The sequence below is a fragment of the Neolamprologus brichardi genome, chromosome 13 (genome assembly GCF_056152115.1).
Source record: "Neolamprologus brichardi isolate AB-2024 chromosome 13, ASM5615211v1, whole genome shotgun sequence".
NCBI classification, from domain to species: domain Eukaryota; kingdom Metazoa; phylum Chordata; class Actinopteri; order Cichliformes; family Cichlidae; genus Neolamprologus; species Neolamprologus brichardi.
In genome coordinates, this window is record NC_142116.1 from 31,013,049 (window position 1) to 31,039,081 (window position 26,033).

Below are 26,033 nucleotides of genomic sequence, written 5' to 3' on the forward strand. Positions count from 1 at the left end.
GCATTTCTAAGGGAATTCCCAAATAAGATTATTTTAGTTTTACTTAGATTTAGCGATAGTTTGTTCCTGTTAAACCATTTTTTAATTTTGCACATTTCTGATGTAATTGTATCCAGCAGCTCTTTTAGATTCCCCCCAGAACAAAAAATATTTGTGTAATCTGCAAATAATACTAATTTTAATATATCAGATGCCTTACAAATATCATTTATATAAATAATAAATAATTTTGGACCCAGTACAGAGCCTTGTGGAACACCACAAGCAATGTCCAAGCATGATGAGGAATGGACACCCAGCTTCACAAATTGTTTCCTGTCACTTAAATAATTTTTCACCCATTGCAGTACAACCCCCCTGATCCCGTACTGTTCCAGTTTGTTAATTAATATGTCATGATTGATTGTGTCGAATGCTTTCTTGAGATCCAGAAATACTCCAGCTGCATACTGTTTCTGATCTATAGCATTCGTAATCTCCTCAATTGATTCGATTAATGCCAGAGATGTTGATCTTTTTGATCTGAATCCATATTGACTGTCAGAGAGTAATTTATATTTATCTAAGAATTTGTCTAATCGTTTATTAAACAGGTTTTCTAGGATTTTGGAGAATTGTGGTAGTAAAGAAACAGGCCTGTAGTTTGTGAAGTGGCGTCTATCCCCAGTTTTATACAGCGGCACAACTTTAGCTATTTTCATTTTGTTTGGCACTTTTCCCGTCTGAAATGATAAGTTGCAAATATATGTTAGAGGTCCTACAATTCCTTCAATGACCTTCTTGACGATTTTCATGTCAATATCATTACAATCAGTTGATGTTTTATATTTACACATGTGTACAATGTCAATTATTTCTTTTTCCTCCACTGATGTGAGGAACATTGAGTTAGGGTTCCTATCAATCAGGTATTCACTACAGTCTACTGATGGCAGTGACTCAGGAATTTGTTCTGCCAGTTTTGGTCCAATATTTACAAAATAATGATTAAAGCTGTTGACCTTATCAGCAGTGTTTTCCATAATATTGCCATTGTCGATAAAGTATTGAGGATAACTTTGCTGTCCAGAATTATTTTTAATGATACCATTTAAAACATCCCATATTCCCTTCATATTATATTTATTGTTGTTCAATATTTTACTATAATACTCCTTTCTACATACACGTATAATATTGGTCAACTTATTTTTGTATTTTTTATATTTATTTTCAGCATCTTTTGTTCGTTGTTTTAGGAATTCCCTATAGAGTGTATTTTTCTTTTTACATGCATTTTCTGTCCTTAGTGATCCATGGTCTATCTGAATATTTGTGCTTTCTGTTGTATTTTATTGTTGGACAGTTTTTATCGTACAATTCCATGAATATTCTTAAAAATATGCCATATGCAATATCAATATCAGTTTCTTTGTACACATTGTCCCAGTCCTGATTTAATAGATCATTCTTAAGTGCATTCATAGTTTCTTCTGTCCTTACACGTCTGTATCTCAGTTGTTCTTCATGCTGATTTTTCTTATAATTAGTGTCATAAACTGCAAAAACTGGTAGGTGATCACTGATGTCATTAATTAATATTCCGCTCACAATGTTGTTTTCCATATTGTTAGTGAAATTATTGTCAAGTAAGGTGGCACAATGTGGTGTAATTCTACTAGGCCTGGTTATTTTAGGATGTAAACTCACACTGTACATAGTGTTTAGGAATTCGTTGGTCATTTTATGCTTTTTCGGATTCAACAGGTCAATATTAAAATCCCCACAGATAAACATAACTTTTTGATTTGTTTTAGAGAACATTTCCTCTGTGAAGTCATTAATACTTGAATACTAGAGCCAGGTGTTCTATATATACAGCTAATTATTACATTTTTCTCTTTTTCCTTATAAATTTCAATTGTTATACATTCTAATAAATTTTCAATTACAGTTGTCATGCTTTCTACCACCTTGTAATTTAGGTTTTTATCCACATACACAGCTACTCCCCCTCCACTCTTGTTCCTTCTATTTACAAAATTCACTTCATATCCCTCCAGTCCAAAGTCCAGTCCTTTCTCCGCATTGATCCATGTTTCAGAAATGGCAATAATTCCAAATGGATTTCTCAACTCATTTAGATATTCCTTTATATTGTTGAAGTTGGCATACAGACTTCTGCTATTAAAATGGATTATTGATAATTTATTTTCCGTGTTGATGGTGTGCTTAAACTGTTCATCAGTGAAGTAGCAGCAGTTACTGCTGATGTTGTAGAAGAAGTTATTTTCCGGGTCTATATCCTTTTCTAAGTCTAGAACATTATGGTCTGTGTATCGAAATGTTTTCAGTTCAAGATTATCATAAAGAGAATTCCAATGAGTTATATTGATATTGTTGTCGGATGCAGATGAAGTTCTTTTGGACTGTGCCATGTGTTGTGTTGTGTGTCACGTCACATGTGTATTCATACCTCCAGAGTAAGTTGAACCTCAGTATTTGTCCAGCTCCTCCATATTTCTGATGACCAACACTTTGGCTTGTTCCGGTGTTCCATTGAGTTTAATGAATACTTTGCAGTTGGTGGTCCATGTATTTTGAATTTTTCCCTGTTTCTTCAAGTAACGTGCCTTCCTGGCAATGTCCGCATTTCTTTTTATCAGATGTTCATTCATGAAGACATCGGATCCTTTTAGTTTCTTTCCTTGTTTTAACAGTGCTGTTTTGTGTTTTCTGTTTGCAAATCTCACAATGATGGCTGGTTTGTCACTGTCATTTTTTCGGGGTAGAGGGTGGCAAGCCTCAATGTTGTTATAATCCACTTCCACACCTTTGGACCGTAGAAAGGTAACCACTTGATGCTCCGTGGAGTTGACATCTTCCTCTCCTGGCCCTCCTACATTGTCAGCGGTGACCGCTCGGGCGTATGACCGGGGTTTGATGCGAAGCCCCGTGATGATGACATCGTTCATCCGGGTGTACTGCTCCAAATCCGCCACTCTGTTCTCCAGGTACGCCAGCCGCCGATCCTTCTCGGCGTTCTGGATGCGGAGAGCCTTAACTTCCTCGACCAGGTCCAGGATGGCTTTCTGCTGCAGTTTGACAGTAGAAATCTCCTCTGTCATAAACTCCAGCGACTTCTTAATATCGTCACCTTCCTCGGCTGACAGAACTTTTTTCGGGCCCATGCTTGTAGCGTTGCCGTGACGACCGGCTAGCTAGTTGATGCTAGCGTCCTTCCTCTCTCTCACCGCTACGGTTCAAAAACGTCAACTTGTGAGTTTTCGAGAGGTCGCAAATGACGAGCCACCACTTCTGGACGGTTTCCCACACACGCTCTCAAAGTTTAGTATCCGCGGAGAGCTGCCGTTTTCAGGAGATATGTTAAGTTTGTCAATGTTTCTGCTCAGAGAACCTGTTGCTGACAGCTCGGTGTGTCACTTCCCTTAGTTTAGTGAACTTTGCAGTGTTGCTCTGTGGTGCAGCTACGACACTGTAGCAAAGTTTACACACTGTGTCTACTTGATCCACGTCTGACTCTGAACCCATAATGTTTCCACACCACTCAAGTTTTTTACCTCTTTTCAACCAACAGCAGTCACTCTCCTCTCCAAATAACTTCTGCTTAGCTTTCCGAGCTTCCCTCGGGTCCTCTTAATCAGCGGTCCCCAACCCCCGGGCCTCGGACCGGTACCGGTCCGTGGGTCGTTTGGTACCGGGCCGCGAGAGTTGAGGCTCAGGTGTGAAATGTATAGTTTTCAGGGTTTTTATCGGTTTTCAGCGTTATTTTGTTATCGTTTTTATCATTTACTCGGTTTTCCTGGGTCTTTTCACGTGTGTTATGAATAAATCTTCTTTTTTTCGGTACCGGTACTAGTTTTATTTTGTTGTATTTATCCGCGACACCTTAAAGGCCGGTCCGTGAAAATATTGTCGGGCATAAACCGGTCCGTGGCGCAAAAAAGGTTGAAGACCGCTGCTCTTAATTGTTGTGACGCGTGTTGGAAATGCAGAGAGGTGCGCTCGATTTGCCACACGGAGCAGCGCGAGAGTAAAGCACGAGGGAGGGGCTAATAATCGGCTCAGTCATTTTTAATGACTTGAAAGCCCAGATTGTAATCGAGATTAAAATTCGATTAATTGAGCTGCCCTATCATCCTCCCTCCTTTTTCTGAAAAAGGTGGCATTCAGAAACATCCAACTAAAATATTTCAGCATAATCAGGAGGGGCAAGAGCTGCAACTAGACTTGGGGTTCATTAAGGGATCTTCTTCCCTGCACGGATTTGCTTCTTCCTGCCGTGGTCCCACTTTAGGTGGTCCCATCCACATGTACAGTTCCTCTTCCAGTGTCCTCATTCTTCACATGCAAGGCAGGTATTCTTTATCCACTTGCTGGGCCACATAAAACACATCTTTGGCCTTGCTAAGACATTACAATTTAAAATCTGACAGTTCAAAGACATCCTATAAAAGCTTAAACATCCAATAAGACACGTGATCACATCTGACTTAAGGTAAGAGAGAAAGAGTCACCCTGTGTTATTAAGACCTTGAAATCAGATAATGTGTTTTATGTCAACTGAATGTGTACATCCAAGGTGACAGTATTAAAAATGTATTACCATGGTAACAAAGAAAAAGGTAGTGATTCAAACACGGCACAGTCTGTGTTACACACACACACATACTCACACTCCTTGATACAACACTATGCCTCATGGCCTCATCAGATGATGTATGACAAATGAAATCTTTAGCCAAGATGAACTGAGCCAAATTCATTAATAATTTATGTGTGATGGAGCATCTTTAATATTTACGGCATAATTAATAAGTAGGGGCATTGGTTGTTCTTAGTTGAGGAAATCATGTCAACAGCAGATAAATGAGACCGGGAATCCTGTCATCTCACACACTCATATGTACACTTCTACAAAAAAACACACACATGGATGGATGGGACTGTAGCCCTGCTTAGTGTTTGTCAAAGAGTGAGAAATGACCATAAGCATCCATCCATCCCCCCAACTTATCCTTGTCAGGGTCATGGTGGGGCTGGAAAAACAGGGTACACCCTGGACAGGTCACCAGTCTGCTGCAAGGCTAACACATAGAGACAGGCAGCCATCCAAACTCACACCTACAGACCATATAGAGTCACTAATTAACTTAACCACATGTCTTTGGACTGTGAGAGGAAGCCAGAGTATCTAGAGAGAACCCACGCAAACACCACGCAGAAAGACCACGGCCAAGTGGTGGAACCGAACTCAGGACCTTCTTGCTGTGAGGGAACAGTGTTAATCTGCACACCACTGTGCTTAACATGAATGGTCACAACAGTGCTAGATTTTCTCAGACAAACCTGCACACATGCAGCATTGCAGTGTAAGCCATGAGATAAAATACAGTGCACACACTCACATGCAGTCCCTTGAGTGTATCACTGTGTGCGGTGGCTGGATATTATCAAGGCATAGTAATGACAAATGGTCCCAGATTACACACAGCTTTCTCTAAATAAACCATAATCAGTTTTGGAAACTTCCAGTCTTCCAGTGCAATGCAGTGAGGCTGGAAGGATGGGCGATGGAGTTTAAAAAAATGATAATTTTTAGTTTTTAGTGTTCAATTTATTTAGATCAGGTGATCAATATACAGAGTTTATTTAGAAAATAAAAGAAAAGCAGAACACACTTCAATATCGCTGTTTCAGTTAAATATCGAAAAAGAGTGGGAAGAAGTGCTTTCTTTTATTATTATTCATTCTTTTAGACCTGAGTGCAGCAGTGTTGATAACGTAACCCTATCAAACAGCCTGAAGACATGTCAGCATTCAGGGTTCTGCTCTGAAATGCCTCTGAGTTAGAGATCTTTCTCTGTTACGCTGGGTAAACAATACTCTTGGAATACCTCAAGGCTCTATTCTGGGCCCTGTTTTATTCTCCCTACTCATGCATATACATCCGTTTCTAATATTATATATATACTAGATAAAGTATAAATTATTATCATATCATCATGATGATGATGCCCGACTCTTCACAGGACACGTAAATGTGACCCAGTTTTTCCCCAGTTTTGGCTTCTTTACATTCTAGAATTGATTTAAGACTGATTTACACTGTTAGGTCAGCTGATAAGTTGCATCTAATTGTTCCTTGAAACAGACTGAAACACAGAGGAGACCGGGCCTTTGTTCCACAGTTTAGGCGCAGCAATCGCAGTCTGCCTCTTCAAATTAGGATCTTTCCAACACTCAACATTTTTAAATCCCATCTGTAAACACATCTTTACTCTTTAGCTTTTAATTGTGAGTTTGGTGCTGTTCTCTTTGTGTGTGTTTGTTTTACTTTTTACTTTGTACAGCACTTTGGTCAACCTGTGTTGTTTTCAAATGTGCTCATAAATAAATTGATTGATTGTTTTCATACACAACCTACCCCAGAGATCTACAATGGCGCAGGAATTAAGAGAGAATATGTCTGTGAAGGTTCTCAGTCATCCAGGTCATCGTAGTCAAAGGAGCTTGCAAAGAAAAGCGTCTGGACTTCTTTAAGTTGCTTGAAGACGTTTCACCTCTCATCCGAGAGGCTTCTTCAGTTCTAAGGTCAAATGGTGGAGAGTCCCAGATATAAACCTAGTGGGAGTTTCCCCACACAGAGGGACAAAAGGACCCCCTGATGATCCTCTAATCGCCTGAGCCGAGGTGTGAAACTGGGTGTGGGTCCCAATCAGCCAGAGTTTCAGGTGAGCTCATTGTGAAACCTGGCCCCACTCTATCATGATTTCCTGAGGTCAGATGGCCCAGGATGTGAGTGGGTGTTAAGGCGTCTGGGGAGGGAACTCAAAACTGGATTATAGATGGCAGAGAGTTGGTGTCGTAAACCACCGCCTCTGTTCAAAGATGGTCGCTCACAGTGGACATAGATGCTTCTTTCACTCCTCTTTCAAACCATCTGTCCTCTCTGTCCAAAATGTGAACATTGACATCCTCGAAAGAGTGACCTTTGACCTTTAGATGCAGATGGACAGCTGAGTCTTGTCCTTAGAACTGAAGAAGCTTCTCGGATGAGAGGTGAAACGTCTTCAAGCAACTTAAAGAAGTCCAGACGCTTTTCTTTGCAAGCTCCTTTGACCATTAATAGAGAAGCATCTGTGTCTGAAAGAGTCCAGATTTTTATTGGAAAATATCAGTGGCAGCAAAACATGGCTAGAAACCACTGGACAAAATATAATGTACCAGCAAGCCCTGAAGTCTTGATCATCTCACTGAAACACAAACTGGAGGATGAGTAAAGAGTTGCTAAAAAATATCAATAAAACAAAGACAACACGCTCCCCAAGCTCAACCTCTCAACCTCAGAGCACGAGTGAAAGGCATTTAACTGAAGCCATACTGGCTCAGAGTCCCCCAGTTTAACATGGTTCATGTCAGGTTTTGAGGAACCAGGAGCTGCCGATTAGAACTGGGTCACTGGAACAAAAAGGTTTAAGTAGACAAGGGATAAAAATAAGGAACTGTTGGAATGCTATTACACAGGGATTGATGTGGGAACAGGATATGGGACCTATGAATTCTTCTACATCCAACATCTAGAGTGTTTCATCATCCAGAAGATGCAACTGCTATTACAACTAGAAATTAATGATGTACAACACAAATGCTATGGCAAGGGGTAGCCAAGATGTCAGGTAAATGGTAAATGGCCTGTATTTGTATAGCACTTTTACTAGTCCCGCCTAGGGACCCCAAAGCGCTTTACACACCCAGTCATCCACCCATTCACACACTGGTGGAGGCAGCTACATTGTAGCCACAGCTGCCCTGGGGCAGACTGACAGAAGCGAGGCTGCCATATTGCGCCATCGGCCCTTCTGGCCATCACCAGTAGGCGGTAGGTGAAGTGTCTTGCCCAAGGACACAACAACCGAGACTGTCCGAGCCAGAGCTCAAACCGGCAACCTTCCGATTACAAGGCGAACTCCCAACTCTTGAGCCACGATCGCCCTTAGGACAAGGGTGAGATATCATTATCTTCGCCCCCTGAGATTTGGTATCAAGTCCCAAGAACGACTGGTACAATGAAGGCGTTGAGCCAACCTAAAATTGAAGACAAACTGGAAAACTGGAAACCTGGACCCTCCGTGGCCTACTACAGACTACAGGTAACTTCTGAGAGGCTACTAGAAGATGTGATTGCAGCATTATGGACTGTCCCTATTGTGATCCTCACTGAAACCAACCAGCTGATCTATACCAGGAGACTAGAGGCCAAGATAAAGGCAGCATGGAGGGAAGTTAGCCCACTATTGGAGCCACTGAAAGGTGTGACGAAGAAAAGGATGCCTAAGTACAGCAAGCGGTCTATCAGTTGCTAGTTGATTCTGTTCAACAAGGTTACCACAGGCAGACATCCAGGACAGAGTCTCCAGTATGAAACGTTGGACAGCACCAGGCCCTGACATGATTCACAGCTACTGGCTAAAGAAGCTAACAGCACTGCATTAGTGTCTGACAGGACAAATAAACCAACTGCTAGTTCAGAGCTTCCCAAAGTGTGGGGCCCGCCCCCTAGGGGGGGCGCAGAGCCATTGCAAGGGGGGCGGGGTGTGAAAAGGGAACAAACAAACAAACACTTGGACACTGCTAGCACAGGGCGCCCACACAAACGCAAAGCAGGAGATGAAGCATCGCTGAATATGTTTCCAAACCAACTTCATTCTAAGACAAAGACTAGAAAATATGGTGAAGCAAATCTTCCCTTTAGCTTCACCTGCACAAGTGCCGAGGTAGGTCTCCCTGCAGGATTGGTTTTCCCTGCGTTGGGAGCAGCGCTGGGCTGTTTAAATCACGGACAAACAGGATCCCACATTCTTGATTTGTAGTTCACAAACACTTGTTGTAATGACTAACTACTCCTGACATGTTGGAGATGTTTGCTCTTTATACAGTAAAGCTACAGCGGGATACAAATAACATCAGGCTGATCCTGCCACTGTTTGTTCCCCCAGTTCAAATCACGGACAAACAGGATCCAACAGCTGTTTATGTTTTTAAACCCATTTTGCACAGAGAGGCATTTTTTTTATTTGATAGCAATGTTGAACATTATTACACAGGAAAAAAAAAACAACTACACGTAGAATAATCACAGCGTGACGCCTCTGCCTTTGTAAATGGAGGGACAGTAACTGTGTGTAAAACCTGCAGACAGTCAGATTAACAGTATTTCGTCTCTATCATTCTGCAATTCATCTCATGTAAACAATAACGTGCACACAGCGTGACGTGAAAAAACCTTTGATGTTGTGTGACGAACTCTGTATTCCTCGTCCACACGTAAACGCAAAAAAGGAGTTTTAAAAATCTCCGTTCTCGGTGATTCAAAACGCCGTTTACGTGGACGAAACAGCTGCGTGTTCAAAAATACCCGTGTAGGTGTGGACGTAGCGTAAAAGAGTTAGTAGTTTATTTTATTTCTACCTGTAATTTATTGCAGATTACTTGTATTTGCTTAATTGTTTACTAAATGTTTGAGGTGTGAAATAAACCGCAATGGAGCAAAATATGGGTGTGTGTGGTTGGAGGATGTGTTTGTGCTAATGGATGAGAGGAATTGGGAATGGCTAACTTAAGGCCCAAGGACGATCAAAGAACAGAGATCAGTGAGTATATCAGGAAGACAGCCACAACTTTTAGGTGCTTCGTAAAAACTGGAAAAGGAGGGGAGCAAGAACAGGAACCATCATGGGAGGACAGGCGCCTGAAAGACATGTACCACCACCAGGCAGAAGAAGTGGCTGATATCAAGAAATCTGACCAATGGCTGGCAAAACAGTGCAGAGCCACTAATCATAGCAGCACAGGAACAAGCTCTAAGTACAAGATTGATAGAGGCCGGGGTCTCCCAATTCAGACAAGACCCCAGGTGCAGACTGTGCATAGATACCCCTAAGACAAATCACATAAGGCACATAAGTGATACATGTAGCTATACCAAGTGATACCAGCATCAGGGAAAAGAAACAAGAAAAGCTTGAGAAATACCAAGGGCTGAGGATGGGCTGGAGAGGAGGGTGAAGGCAACAGTGGTCTCCATACTACTTTGAGCACTCGGGCAGTGACCTCAAAACTGACCGGCTCCAGCAGATGACATCCAAGATGTCCATTAAAGTCTGGTCTTATCACCACTCTCTACCAAGCTTTACAACTTCATCCACAATTTCACATAACTGACTTCCAACCCTTGATCTGACTGAAAAAGGTTTTTACCACCCAGCTTTAAACTCCTGATCCTGTCAGATGATCTCTTCATCTCCAACAGTATATACATACTTCAAGATTTCCCTTACTACATTTCCCTTCCTGTCTGCATCATAGTAGAACAGCTTGATTGCCTGATCTTTCTGTCCTTCCACCTGGACAGACAATTGATCCACATTCCTTCACTCCATCACATCAACTCACTTCCTTTGCCAGTCGTAGTCTCTGTATTTAAAGTCTCTACTCTGACACTCATTCTTTCTTTCTTGCTGCCTCCAAATACCCCTCTCCACCTTCTCCTGTGTGTTAGCCAGGTGTAGCACAGTTTCTGTCGGCACCCCGCCATAGGAGGTTGTTGTTAACCCAGAGCCTGACCAGTCCGATATGGGAATCTCATTCTTGATGACTCAAATGTATAATTTGGCCAAGATGTATGCTCTTCCTCACATTCCTCTTTCTCACCCCAACCAATCACAGCAGATGGCCCCGCCCCTCCCTGAGCCTGGTTCTGCTGGAGGTTTCTTCCTGTTAAAAGGGAGTTTTTCCTTCCCACTGTCGCCAAAGTGCTGCTCATAGGGGTCATATGATTGTTGGGTTTTTCTCTGTATCTATGAAGCGCCTTGAGGCAACTTTTGTTGTGATTTGGCGCTATATAAATAAAACTGAATTGAATTGAATAACACTCCTGATTTATCTGAGCTTAGGAGTACACAGGCCTGTAGCATAAGAAGCTTTTTATCAACAGTATAAATGTTCTAGCAGGAGAATGAATGGCTGCCGATGGAACTGGGTCACTTGTGTTGATTGATTATGTGACTAGTCATAGACGTGAATCTGAAGTGTACAGATTTACACTGGTTTAGCCGGATGCTGTAAAACCGATCAGATGGCCTTTAAAGTGCACACGGATAATGATCCACACAAACTCCAAAAGCAGCCCAGGAGTTTCTTAAGGAAAATAAATGTGATATTCTTCAGCTGGGGTTTTGTTGTCCATGGCTCTAGACTAGAGATGGCACGATACCACTTTTTTATGTCCGATACCGATATCATAAATTTGGATATCTGCCGATACCAATATGAATCAGATATAGTGTTTTTTAATCAATAAAACTGTTTTTTTAATATCTTGCTGCATTTTGTATAAGTTCATACTCAAGTTTAAATAAACAACAACACTAAAGCTATTCTGTTATACCTGTATGTAAAAAATACAACAAAATATTTCATAGTTCAGCAAAACTGATCAATCTAATAAATGTAAACCTGCTCCATCCTCCCTATTCTGGGGTTTTAAAGAGTACTTAGCAGAAATATTAAGCAACCTAACTAATAGGGTTGCAAACTCCCAGCAAAAAAAAAATAGGGAACCACCCCCCACCCCCACCTCATGATGCTTAATCGATGTAATCAAATTTAATTTGATGCAGGGAGGAAAATGCACAGAAATAAATTATTTTTCAAGAATAATTAAATAGATTCAACATCTTTCTTCAACAGAATTGCAGACTGCACAGATGGTTCCCAAAGGAAAAAGTACTGTAGCTTACTAGGGTATGTTAGACTTCATAGTTACTATATACAGTAATGGACTTCTATATATTTTACATCAGATTAAAACTTTGGGTGTAAGAGTCAGATAATTATTTATTAAAAGCTCGACATTTTAAATGAGAATAAGAAAGAAAAGTATGTCTTTGTGCCCCCTTTTCCCTGTTCATGCCCTATCGGCCCCCCTGGCCAAACTTTGCTAGATCCGCCCCTGCACAGTTACGTCAGCTGCGTAGAAAAAGATCCTGGTGTAGAAATAATATTAAATAAATTCTAACAACAGCTTATCAAGCTTAAACGTGCTGCTGTTGTTCAGCTGCTGGTTTCCTCTTTCTGGTGAGAAGTGGGCCAAAAACAAAGAAGAGAGACGATCAGCTGATCATTGATCAGTTTCACATTTGAAGTAGGAGCAAGAGAGGGAGGGGGAGAGAGGCAGTCGCTCCATATATGGGTAGTTAAGCTTAACGCTGGAATGCTTTACAAACATTCAGAGATGAACTTACACACTTGCTTTACTTCTCTCTGGGAAAACTTCCTCGGAGATGAAATGCTGGTTTGGTAGCGAAGCTCCACACAGCGGCTCTATCACGTGACCACACTGCTGCAACGTGCTATGGTTATGGGCCGAGTTACGCCATGTAGCAGGTTTTGTGAGGTGCTTTTTTGATATTTAATGGATCGGATTACATTTTTTATTTCTCGCCGATATCCGATCCAGGAATTTGGGTCAGTATCGGACCGATACCGATACGTAATATCGGATCGGTCCATCTCTACCCTGGACTTCAGGCAGACATTGACCACAAAGGAGAATGAATGGCTGCCACATCAGCCAACTCACTTCATATTAAATAGAAGCCTTATTTTTAACAGTATGTTACCTTTTTTTGATTATTATTTTTGCTGACCCCTTAAATGGGGGGCTATGTATAAAACTGGTTGTCAGAAAATAAGCTAAAAATCAAACATTGCACATCCAACTGCCAACGATACTGGCAGTGAGATGGGGCATTTCTACACTCACTAACTTGATCCTTTAGTTTAAAATTAGAGATTTAAAATGGGGAATATTAACGTTATATACAGTGATAAGTACCGTATTGCTAATGTTATTTGATATTGTCCAATGGAAAGCCCAAAGTGGGAATAAAGAAAAAAAACTTTGCTGTGACATAAAAACAAAATATTCACCAGCTGCCTCTTAATCGTTTTCCTCTGTGGCTTCAATCCTGCCATTACATCAGGATCTTACATAAGAGCCACAATCAAACATGTCCAGAGGGACAGCAGAACAGCAGCACAAACGGAAACAGTCACTAGCTCTGTTTTTACCTACGAGCTCCTGCACTCTCACAGGAATGACAGGCAGCCAATTAGGCCTGAATGAACATGCAGAAAAACACTGAAAGAAATAAAGTAAAAGATCATTTGTGGCCCGAGGCTGCCATTGCATGGATGGTGAAAGATTAATGCTGCCCTTCTGAAGAACTAAAGGCTCTAAAGGGACCGAGAAAGGGACTTTTTTTCTCCTCTGAAGCACTAGTAAAGAAAAGGGGGGGTTCTGAGACAGCTCCAGGCGACAGCACAAAGAAGCAGAGAATGGCCAAAGAGGAAGGAATCACAAAGAGGAAGTCAAACATATTGCAATGCCAGTGACACAGAAGTGCTTTCACATTGAAACACAGGTTTCTCTTGCTGTACTCATTGTTTTATAAATCTTAGCAAAATATATCACAGGTCACCTAAATGTGCTCGTTGAACAACCACACTTTCTCTATGCAGTCCACACTAATAATGCTAACAATTTAATAATAAACAATAAATACCTGGGTCCATCAGGTCCCTCTTGTTTTGAAACTAATTGCCTATGACATCAATTTTTACATCATAAAGCAAGAAATTCCCATCTACTGCCTGCATTTATAAAATGGCACCCTAAACACCCAAACCACTATTTGAGATGTTGTTGGAAAAAAGATACAGAAAGTTACCTTCATTTTGCAGCTTTTTGATGTTGTTTTTTTAAATATCCAGATTTTCCACTGCAGGTGAGACAACAATGCCTCACACAAACCAAAAACTCAAAGCAAAAGTAGATCACGGAGAAACACACCTGAGTATGCCCAGTAAGTCTCTTCAGGGGCGGCTCTTCGAAGTCGTATCTCACCAGTTCTTTGCAAACCTTGGATAGGGCCTTCTGACTCAGCTTGGCTTCCTGTCAACGCTGTGGAAGAGAAGAACACAGGAACAGGCAGGTTAGCACAAACAGCTCCAGGAGCACCATCTGGATTCCAGCGGGGTAGGATGACAAGACAGCTGTGTCCTTAGCTACCCTCCACACAAACTGTCGAGTAGCCACACAAGGAACAAAATTGAACAATGAAGGAAAACTATGCTGTGGAACTTAAAACTGTCCCTGCCAGCAGTGAAATATATCGGTGTTTTCACATCATGTGATAGTGTTGAAAAATCTAAATGTGTGCCCCTTCTTTTGATATATATAATAAAATAAAGATATTTGGGGAGATCTTGAATGATTAATGATGGATTACTGGTTCACGTTCGAGGAAAGTGTAAAAGGTCTACAAAACAGCCCAGATCTGGTCCAGTGGACAGAGCAGTGCCAGGTGGCATTCGTACAGGTGAAAAAGTCTCTTTGTAAACATATATTTATTGAATTTTGTATTCACATCCAACACTTTAAACACCTTGAACATATGGCAGTAAGAAAGCTCTAAGAACACAAGACATTCAAAAAACAAATTAAAGGAAAAAAAATAATATATATCTATATATATCTATACATATATATAAAGAGAGATAATACTTAGGGAAATAAAAAATAAATAAATAATAAAATACAAAGGAAAAAAGTGTACAGGATAGTCTATGGGATCAGAACGATGCCACCTTGAAACGAAACCGAAAAAAATATTGAAACCGAAAAAAAATATTGTAACTGAAATAAATGTACTGAAAAATCTTGTATTGAAACCGAAAAAAAAAATTGATAGTGAAAAACAATTAATTGAAACTGTAATTTTTTTGTTTTCGCTTACAATTTTTTTTTTCAGTTTCAATCCATTTTTTTTCGGTTTCAAACCATTTTTCGGTTTCAATCCATTTTTTTTCGGTTTCAATCCATTTTTCGGGTTCAATCCACTTTTCGGTTTCAATCCATTTTTCAGTTTCACTCTGCTGGCACTGTTTTGGCGTCCGGGGGCGCGCTGGGGGGGCGGGGATTCCGACCCGCATGTATTTGCATATATTATAATGCTGACCAATGACTGGAGAAAACACTGACGACGCGGCTGCGGTCACGGACAAACTTGCACGTGTCTGTTCGGGAATGGCAGATGCTGAGAGGTCCAGCGTTTACATTACCGACTATTTCAAAGTGACAGCCTGAGGTAAATTCTTCTTCAGTAAATTGGACTACCAGACAGGAGGACCTGAGACCCCACCGCACTATTTTTGGTAAGTTAAATGTGTTTGTAAACTAGTCCGTAATTTAGGTCCTTAGCTAAGGACCTAGCTAGCTAAGATGAGCACTTGGCTGTTGGGGAAACTTGTTTTGTAAAGTTCGTTTAGCTAACCCGTGCAGGTGAATGAATTTACCCTGACTAAAGAAATCAAGAGAAACGCACCAGGCTGCTCAGTGACTAACCACGGTTACTGTACTTTTATATGAGTATTATACTGTAAGAGCAACAGGCTGGACTCTGCTTCTGCTCCTGTGCAGAGCTGATTATTAAATATGTGCAAACAGCAGCATGTTTTCTGTCGCTTTCCACATGTGGAACGACATTAACGCCAACTTTTAAAAACCTGGAACTTCAGTAACCCCTCATTAGTCAATAGCTACAAATTAAATAGCAAAGCCCTATACTTATGTACTGAAACCAACTACTTCCGCTTGTCAGCTTAAGTTAAAATGTTACATTTTTCCTCTGATTATTTTTTTTAGCATTTTTTTTACTCAGCTTGTTACAAATATTCAGGTTAAAAAACTGTCCTAATTATTTTTAATGAATTATGTTCACAAAGTCACATGTGCAGTACTCTGTACAGCTTGCATCCTTTAGGACAAATAATTTGAAACATTAATATTTCTTGTTCAATACTGAGCTGATAACACCTCTGTATGTTGTGACCAGGATGCAGCAGCAGACTGAACCTTGACTGAAACCTGCTCCATCATCTCATCTTTGCAGATGTCCATTTATAAAGCATCAACAACTCAAAGGTAAACATGATATTAGAAAATGTGTTAGTATATAAGGCCTTTAAAACAAATAAAAAATAAACAGCTGTCGGCAGAACTGTAGGACTGGACAACTTCAGATCCCGAGTGGATCAGCTCTATTTCAGATTTGAGAGATAATCTTTATATTTCAGTTTGTGATGATTCTGTTCTGTTTGTGATTACAGAAGCCGTCCTCAGATTCAGACCTCAGCACCACCCAGTGACAGCAGACAGATCATCTTATATCTTCAATCTTTGTAGTAACTCCAAAATTAACTGAAGAAAACAGTACAAAGGTTTAAGTACCACATGTGCTGTCAGTGAAAGCTGCAGCTGTTTTATTGATAAATTTAAAGACAAAAAGTCAAAAGGATTAATCACTCATGTAACTGTGTCACTATACATCAGCATTAACAGGACCTCAGTTTGGTGTTTCAGAAAACTGCTGATCTCAGACCTGCACAACTTCTGTTTTAAACACTGAATGTACTCAGCTACATGAAGAGCACATGATGTTTTCTCTGACACAATTAAATAAAACCTGATTAAAGTCAAAGGTTGTTACTTGTATTTAAACTAAAACTTTTTGTGATCTGGAATTCTTTCACTGTTTTTTGACAATAGTGTGTTATTTATCATAAAGTAATTCAGAGTCAATTATACCAGAGTAACCAGAGAGCACAACATATATTTAACTTTCTACAGGACTTAAAGCTATGATATTATGTAAAAGTCCAGACCCTCTGAGGATTATCTGAGTACTTCTAACATTACACAAAGCAAAGGTCTCCATCAGTGTTCATGAAATGCTGGGTTTATCCTTCTTGTGAGGGAGCTGCTGGTGAAGATCACGAGCCCTGCTTGATCCCGGCGATGAGTTTCAGTCTTCCTGGTGTTTCTGAAATGATGCCTCTCACTGTGGGGCAACAGAACATCTGGCACAGGACAGCTGTAATGAAAGAAATTGAATTAGTTTTGAAAAAAAAAATCTTGGAAATGCCCTATATGTGAGAAGCAGATTTTGTATTTACTTTTCTTTTGCCAATCAAGATAACTAGAAGTATAATTTTCACCGTACAATTACTAACCTTGTCATCTCCTGCACTGTCTGTTTTGGGCTCTGGGCTTGTCCTTCCCAGCGCTCATGAGACTGCTTTTGGTGCACTGTGGTATGAGGTGCTAACCTGTTGACAGTGTTGGGAAGGTTAATTTTAAAATGTATTCCACCAAAGATTATAGAAGTAATGTATTCTGAATACTTTACAACTACATGAATGTACTATTGCTGTGTGATTTATTACTCTTACTGAAGTCTACTCGCCATACCAATACCAACTAGATGTTAAAATCTTAATATAAATGAGTAACAGTAGGTGGACATTAGGTAAGGCTGCACTTTTTGCAGCGATCTCGTGTAGAAAACTATTCAGCGCATATATAAAACAGGTCAGCGGCTCCGAACCGTAGTAAAGGGACCTCTGGCTAATACATCATGTCGGCTCGTAGCTGAAAACTAGCTTTACTTTGTTGTCTGGGTCAACTTTGCTAGCGAGAGACAGAGAGAGGCGTTGAAAGGCTGCTTATTGTTTCGGAGGAAAACAGGAACACAGTGTACAGTCCAGTCTTAACAGCTTTCTTACAGCTGGGCTCATCAGGCTCTCTTTTTGGCTGCAGTGGTTATTATTATATATACACATGCTTCCAGCTCCCGTTTCTGCTCAGTGACAGCTCATACTTTTCCTTTTTCTCCCTCCCTCGCTCACAGACACATAACGGGTATGGCAGTCCGTTCTCCCTGCAGCACGGACTACACTGCCCATGAGGCTACATTGTTTAGGGCGATGCCTGTAACACTCTGCTATTGCCTTCATATTAAATCATTTTTGTATAATAATTTTTAGAGGCTCTTATTGCATGTTTTGTTTGGGTTTCCACCGGCGTGGAATTACCAAAAATAGAGAGACCATAGCCTAACATATGAAAAAGGAAAATACCGCCATGTAATCCATTTATTTCAACAAACTAACTGTGTTCTCAATATCACCTATTGAACAGTAACGGATACATTTACTCATATTTTGTATTTTAAATACGTAACGCCGGTGCATGTATTACGTTACTGCCCAACACTGCCTGTTGATGAGATCTTGTGCCGTTCCTAAAACACCAGCCTCCAACTCCTAAAGAGACACGGGTGTACCTAAATTTAGCAAATATTAGCTTCAGGCTAGCTTGCTATGACAAATAGGCTAATACCAGCACTTTACCACAACTTCACCAGATGTAGCTAAAAAAAACTAAACTAATGTCCAGTCCAGTGGGACAGCAAGGAAAGATGACAAAAAATGATTACTTACTTGCGGTTTGGAGGGTCAAGCTGAAATTGAAGCAGCCATTGAAAGACGGGAAGAGAGAAAGATGGCAGCTTGGTCAGCACTAGTGGCCTCTATAATATATGCAAATATATGCGGGCCGGAATCCCCGCCCCCCTCCCAGCGCGCACCCGGATGCCAAAACAGTGCCAGCAGATTGAAACTGAAAAATGGATTGAAACCGAAAAATGGATTGAAACCGAAAAATGGTTTGAAACTGAAAAATGGTTTGAAACCGAAAAAAAATGGATTGAAACCGAAAAATGGATTGAAACCGAAAAAAAAAAATTGTAAGCGAAAACAAAAGAATTACAGTTTCAATTAATTGTTTTTCACTATCAATTTTTTTTTTCGGTTTTGTTTCAAGGTGGCATCGTTCTGATTCCATAATAGTCTGTACTGTATACATTCCCAAATTTAGTTGCATATTTTCATTACTTCACTCTCTCTCCAGCCCGTTCTCACTCCCGAGGCGTAACATGGCGATGTTTTGTCACGTCCCGCGGCGTTCCTGAGGAACGCGAAAGGAGACCTTCGGCGTTCTTATGGTACGCGGCGGGTTATGGCCGAAATCCAGTGCAATGACGCTCCCGCGGTAATAGACGTTCCAGCCCTAAACCTAACCTTATCCCTAGCCCTAACCATAACCTTGTTAAATGTTAAATAGCGTGTTTCTAAGCGATTTGAAGAAAAAGAGCGAACATGTGTAGATTGAGTCCATACGGTTCTCATATTTCCTCATATTTCCGAGGTCGTCATTTAGGAACGTGGTGGGTAGCCGAAAACGTAATATGTTGACGATTTGTCACCTAGCCTAAAATGTTACGCTTTGGGAGTGAGAACGTGTTGCTCTCTCCAGTTCCTCAACGTCCTCAGTCTTTAATAGGTCCAGAAGCATCTTCCAAATGTCAAAAACTTCTGATGATCTTTTTCTAACCGCATAGGTCAGTTTCTCAAGAACTAAACTTGATAATACATTGTTTAACCATTGGTCAAAAGAGGGGCCACCAACATTCTTCCAGCATATTGCAATACAACGTTTGGCCTGGAGTAAGCAAAGGTCAACCATCTTTCTCTCCGTCTGAGCTAAATTACATTCATCTGAATAAATGCCTAAAATACAGACCTCAGGACTTAATGGGAAGATGTGATCTGAGAAATATATTTTAACACTGAGCACCAAAAGTTTTGAATCTTTTCACACTCCCACAAACAGTGGTACAATGGACCCTTGTGATCGGTACATTTATAACATATGTCGATACATTAGGATCAAATTTATTTAGTTTTGCAGGGGAGACATATGTTTCCATTATCCAGTTAAATTGAGTCATTCTCAGTTTGGGTGTTGATGGTTTGGGTGTGTGTCTTTAAACATATTTTACTCCACTCGATGGATGGAAGTATCTTCTTGTAAGTCTTGTATCCACTCCTGTCTCTTATTGTCTGAGGTGTCTCTATGCTTCTCAACGAACATGTTATAAAACTGAGTGAGCAGTCTTTTCCAAAACAATTTTTTGTAACAAGCGTTTCTAGGATGGAAAATGAAGGCTGTTGCATTGAATTATTCAATCGAGCCAGAATAAAGCTTCTAAGTTGTAGATATTTGAAGAAGTGTTTCTGAGGCACATCAAACTTTGCCCTCAACTCGCTGAATGACATAAGATTATGATCCTTATATACATCTTGTATTTTCACTATGCCCTGATGCAACCATATTTTAAAACCCATGTCCTTATGTGCCGGAGTAAAGAGCTCATTATCCCAGATTGAGGAAAAACAGGATAACCCCATGGGATCATCCAGTATTTTTTTAACTGTGTGCCAAACCACAAAATAATTTTTTACAAGTGACGGAAGTGACGGACAAGGTAAGCGACTCGTGTTGTAACTGATGTCAGACGCCGGAGATTTGGCGGAAAATTAAAGCGAATGGTAGTTTGGAATTGAACAAATTCATTTAAGCTTCAGTATTACCAAATACACTTATCAATTGTCTTATAACTAACAACATTTGTCTAAATCCTCTCCAACACCCTGGAGAACAACGGGGAGAGTTTAGAGGCTCTCCAAGATTATATTGATCAGCGCTTCCAGGATCTCGTAATGAAGAAGGCCCAGAGTGCATCTTCCCCCAAACCTGACACGCCGTCGTCGAAAAGATGTCGCCCGGCAGATTCCCCCGGCACAACATTGCCAGCCGGCAAAGATATTGCCAACATACTGGAGTCAATCGACGAATGATTGTCCAGTTTCGATGCAAGGCTGTCCTTGGTGGAGATTCTTCACCGGGAATTTAAATCCTTGCGAGAATCCCTGGAGTTCATGGTAAATGGACTGGTTCTTATATAGCGCTTTTCTACTCTGTTCGAGCACTCAAAGCGCTTTATACAGCTAATTCATTCACCCAATCACACCCATTCACACAAGCACTTCTAAATTTAAGTGCTAAGTATCTAACATTCATACACATTCACACTCCGATGCATCGGAGAGCAACATGGGGTTAGTATCTTGCCCAAGGATATTTGGCATGCAGACTGGAGCAGCCTGGGATTGAACCACCGACCTTCTGGTTAGTGGCTGATCCGCTCTGCCACCTGAGCTACAGCCACCCCTAAAGTTCAGCCAGCAGCAAGTGGAAACGCTCGCTGCTGAAAATGCCACGCTAAGGGAGTCAGTGAAATGTCTCACAGACAATGTTACCCAGCTCAATAGAGAAAATAAAAAATAAAAGAAACAGTTATTGATCTACAAGCTCGTGGCATGCGTGATAATATTGTATTTTCTGGTATTCCAGAAGCCTTTGATAGACATGCGGGCTGCGACCGGGAGACCACATCCTATTGTGGCCAAATTTAGCCACTTCAAACAAAAGGAACAGGTGAAAAGCCGCGGCAGGGAATTAAAAGGAACGGACTTCAGCGTGAACGACCAGTTCCCAAAAGAGATGCTGGAACGACGCAGGGTCCTCTTCCCAATCCGACGCGGCTTCATCCAGAAGGGCTCCCGCGCTGTCATCACTGTGAACCAGCTGTACGTGGATGGACAGCTTTACCGTGACCCCAGCATCACTCCGTGGCTGTATTAACTTCACACCAGATAAGAATCAGCTACACCCTTTCCCTATCCACTCACACTAACTTGCATTAACATCTGTTTAACTTACCGGTATCAAATCGCATCTTAAGTGTGATTTCAAAGCAGAATGAACACCGTCAATGGTTTAATTGGAATGTTTCCGGGTTTTTTTCCTTCTCGTTTTTTCTTCTCTTTTTCCTCTTCTTGTTTTTATGCTGCTCACCCTCGTCCTTGGTTTCTTTCTTTTTTTCTTTCACTGCTTCGATCACCTGCTTCCACACTCATCCACAAACAACATCCTTTATTTCGACACATATGCACAGCACGATCACGCACAATCATGCGCTGAACGGCAGCACATTTACATCAGTCAGACAGCGCACACAGACCTACAGGATACACACACTTAAGCCAAGCGTACTCATATTAGTAAATATGCACACACATAGTCAACTCAGGGAGCATCTCACCACACATTTTTTCTCTCTCTCTTCTCTTTATTTATAAACAAGTGATGTATTCTCTCCACCTGTCTAAGCGACACATACAGCGTACACCCCTAGTTATACACAGACATCTATGGGTGCACTAAGGTTTGTCACATGGAATGTAAATGGAGAAAAGAGGTTAAAAATATTTAACCAACTCAAAAAACTACAGGCAGATGTTGTCCTTTTACAAGAGACCCACAGACCTCTTAGAGGTTCGAATGAACTTAAAACACCTGAGTTTCCTAATGTGTTCTCAGCTTGTTATAATTCTAGACAAAGGGGAGTAGCAATTTTAATCCATAAAAATATTAATTTCACAGTACTCGATACAGTTATAGATCCAGAGGGCAGATTCTTAATCATTAAACTAGGGGTGGGCGATATAAACGATATACGATAGAAAAGATATAAATTTGGCCAACGATAGAGATTTTGACTATATCGCTCTATCGCGATAGCGCATGTTGATGATGTCATCAAGCTGCGCCTGTTTTGGTCGAAAGCGTCGCAGCGGCTACAACCATTATCATCTGCAAAATATGCCGACAGTCATAGCAAAGAGATGAAGCACTTTTGAAATATGGGGAAAGCCAAAAACTGCGCTTCCTCCACTTCTGTAACATTGATTCATTAATGACTTAACGAGTGGAAAAAAAGTTGGCGTTCATCCTCCAGCCTCACTGTGCTAATGTTATGCTAACATAGCTGTGTCGCTAGCAATCACGTAGCACAACATTATATACCAGGTAGTCCAACTTCAGTAACCCTGCAAACGCCACTGCTGTTTAGTTTTCTGTCTTCATTTATGTTGGAAGTGGTAGCAGAGCTGTACGTTTGAATTAGTTTCAAAAATCTCTGTCAGAACATGGTATGTCATGTTTAGGTGGAAGCTAGCGTGCTAACTTCCTGCTAACTTCTAACTCCGTTAAATTTAATAAATTCTGTTTTCATGGATGCCTGGATGTTAAACTTAATTGTTACACCCGGTATTGTATTGTATTGTATTGTATCTTTATTTATTTCAGACATATACAGAAAAAAAAACAATATATACACAAGTACACATACTTGCATTTACAAATATGAATATATATGTAAATACACACACGTATGTGCTCAGATAAAACAAAAAAAAGAAAATAAATAAAATTAAATAAAACAGAGTCTAAATTACATGAAATGACAATTATTAGGTCTGAAATGGAGTAGGAAGAAGTATAACATACTTATTAATCCCTACCCCATGCTCAACATTCTATTGAATCCCACTATTCACCTAATTCCCATCATCACTTACCCCACACAATAAACAAGGAGAACATGTATAAACATAGCTACAGTGATAGATATAATTTAAATACAATTTAGCATAGTTATATATACAATGGGTGATCAACTTTATCAGTTTCATATTCTTCCAAAATAAGTTTTCGAAACATCTTTATAAACTGACTAATGCTTGAACATTGCTGTAGGTCCACAGTAAAACTGTTCCACAGTTTTACCCCATAAATAGTAACACAAAAGGTTTTAAGCTGTGTCCGTGCTTTAAGAGTCTTCAGATTTAATTTTCCCCTCAATTCATAGTCCCCTTCTCTGTCAAAAAACATCCTCTGTACATTTCCTGGTAACATATTGTATCTGGCTTTGTACATAATTTTTGCAGTTTTATATTTTATAAGATCCATAAACTTCAGAATTTTTAATTTCAAGAACATGATGTTAGTATGGTCTCTAAATCCTGCTTTAGTAATAATCCTGATTGCTTTTTTCTGAGTTTTACATAGTGGTTGAAGTGAAGTTTTGTATGTATTTCCCCAGATTTCCACACAGTATTCCAAATATGGCAATATAAGTGAACAGTAAAGTACCCGGAGTGATTTGGAAGGCAAAAAATGTTTAACTTTACTCAGTACAGAGATGCTTCTTGACAGTTTAGCTTGTATATGCTTTATGTGAGGTTTCCAGCAGATTTTGTTATCTATTATCACACCCAGAAAGTTTGTTTCAGAAACTTGCTCTACTTCAACATTGTTTATTAACAATTTTGCTCCGGCATCTTTTTTACAATTTCCAAATAACATAAATGTAGTTTTTTCCAAATTTAGTGATAACTTGTTTCTGTCAAACCATGTTTTCAGTTTAATCATTTCTTGTGTGACAATTTCCAAAAGCTGCTGTGAATTCTCTCCAGCACAAAAAATATTTATATCATCTGCAAATAAAATAAACTGTAATATATCAGATGTTTTACATATATCATTGATATAGAGGATAAACAGCTTTGGTCCCAATACTGACCCCTGTGGAACTCCGCAAACAATGTCCAGGCACTCTGATTGATATTCACCAATCTTCACAAATTGTTGCCTGTCTCTCAAATAACTTCTGACCCACTCTAGCACCACTCGTCTAATACCATAGTACTCCAGTTTATCAAGTAATATTTCATGGTTAATTGTGTCAAAAGCTTTTTTTTAGGTCAATGAAAACACTAACTGTGCATTGTCTTTGATCTATATTGTTGGTGATATTTTCAATTAATTCCATTAATGCCATAGCATTATCGGTAAAGCAGCAACGCTGATGATTTTATTAAAGATTAAAGAATTTCGACTGTTTTTTACTCTGTGTTCGTTTGACTTTGGGACCTGAAGAGGACGGAGTTTAGGACCCAGATTACTCCGTGAAGCTCCTCACTACGGCAGCCGTAATGCTCTGACAATCCATCAAGCAGTGCGGCTTACCAAAGTTGTACTAAAACATTTTTTAACAGATTTCTGCCAAAATCAGTTCGATGACAGTAAGCACAACCAGAATTCATACATAAGGCACACTCTCGATTTTTGAGAAAATTAAAGGATTTTAAGTCCTTATAGTGTGGAAAATACGTTATACAGAAGAAAAGAATATATCGTGATATATATCGTTACCGCACATGCTTCAAATTATATCGCGATATGAATTTTAGGCCATATCGCCCAGCCCTACATTAAACTATCTATATGTGATAAAAAGCTATGTATTGTAAGTGTATATGGTCCAAATGTTGATGATCCCTCATTCTTTCACGTTTTTTTCAGTGCACTCTCTGAACACTTAGATGGCACACTTGTTCTTGGAGGCGACCTCAACCTTGGACTAAATGAAGAAATGGATAGGCTCAATACAGCAGGAACTCAGCGCAATTGGCAATCCACAAATATAATCAAACAGTATATGAGCGACTTTGGTCTTTGTGATGCATGGCGCTCCCTTCACCCCACCAGTAAGGAATATACTTTTTTCTCACATGTTCATCACTCCTACTCTCGTCTGGATTATTTCTTGGTCAGCAGCTCACTGCTGAGAGACATTTCAGACACTGAGATTCATCCTATAGCTGTCAGCGATCATGCTCCTGTATCTTTAACACTAATGCACAAGAATAATACTGCGCCAAGTAAAAACTGGAGATTTAATACATCACTGCTTAAAGATGAAGACTTTATTAAATATTTTAAAAAAGAGTGGACTTCATATTTAGACTATAATGACACTCCCAGAATTTCAGCATCTGTTCTATGGGAAGCAGGGAAAGCTGTGATGAGAGGTAAAATAATCTCTTTCTCATCACATAAAAAGAAAGAAGAAAACAAAAATATTCAGGAATTAGAAAAAACATCAAATCCCTAGAAGAAGCCTACGTGTCCCACCAAGATCAGGAAACATTGAACAAAATACGCAAAACAAAACTAGAATTAAATGAGATAATTGATTAAAAAAAACAAAATTCTTAGTACAAAGACTACACTTACAAAATTATGAACATGGTAATAAATCCGGTCAATTTCTAGCAAACCAGCTAAAAATAAATAAAGAAAAAACAACTATATGTGCTGTTCAAGATTCATCTGGGAACACAATATATGACCCGAAACAAATAAACAATATTTTCAGGGATTTCTATAAAAGATTAGTTAAGAAAGCTAGAAAGCTCAGAGTCTGTGGCGTTCGATTTAGAAGAGAACAGCTGGCTGAAAAATTCAACAAATCTATCTT

At 40.0% G+C, this 26,033-nt stretch overlaps 2 protein-coding genes and 1 long non-coding RNA gene across 4 annotated transcripts in view; 1 reads left to right on the forward strand and 2 right to left on the reverse strand.

Moving 5' to 3' along the window:
• LOC102785259 (receptor-type tyrosine-protein phosphatase gamma-like) overlaps nt 1-26,033 on the reverse strand; it is a 327,441-nt gene that overhangs the window by 211,663 nt on the left and 89,745 nt on the right. For both annotated transcript variants that reach the window (XR_015719939.1, XM_087850446.1), the window contains exon 2: nt 13,916-14,026. Coding sequence is in view for 1 of the 2 variants with exons in the window: in XM_087850446.1 (XP_087706572.1) it covers nt 13,916-14,026 (111 nt within the window). In the remaining variant the exon portion in view is untranslated. The remainder of the gene's footprint in view (nt 1-13,915; nt 14,027-26,033) is intronic.
• Nucleotides 2,388-3,432, reverse strand: LOC148100049 (uncharacterized). The gene has a single exon (XM_087849816.1). The coding sequence runs from the start codon at nt 3,168-3,170 to the stop codon at nt 2,475-2,477; it is 696 nt and encodes a 231-aa protein (XP_087705942.1). The 5' UTR covers nt 3,171-3,432; the 3' UTR covers nt 2,388-2,474.
• LOC148100050 (uncharacterized) lies at nt 15,004-16,593 on the forward strand. Its single transcript, XR_015719898.1, has 3 exons — nt 15,004-15,279; nt 15,960-16,048; nt 16,234-16,593. It is a non-coding gene; the product is annotated as an uncharacterized LOC148100050 (long non-coding RNA).

Bases quoted from the DNA above. Each gene is read 5' to 3' on its own strand.
- LOC148100049 (XM_087849816.1), bottom strand. From the start codon at position 3,170: ATGGGCCCGAAAAAAGTTCTGTCAGCCGAGGAAGGTGACGATATTAAG.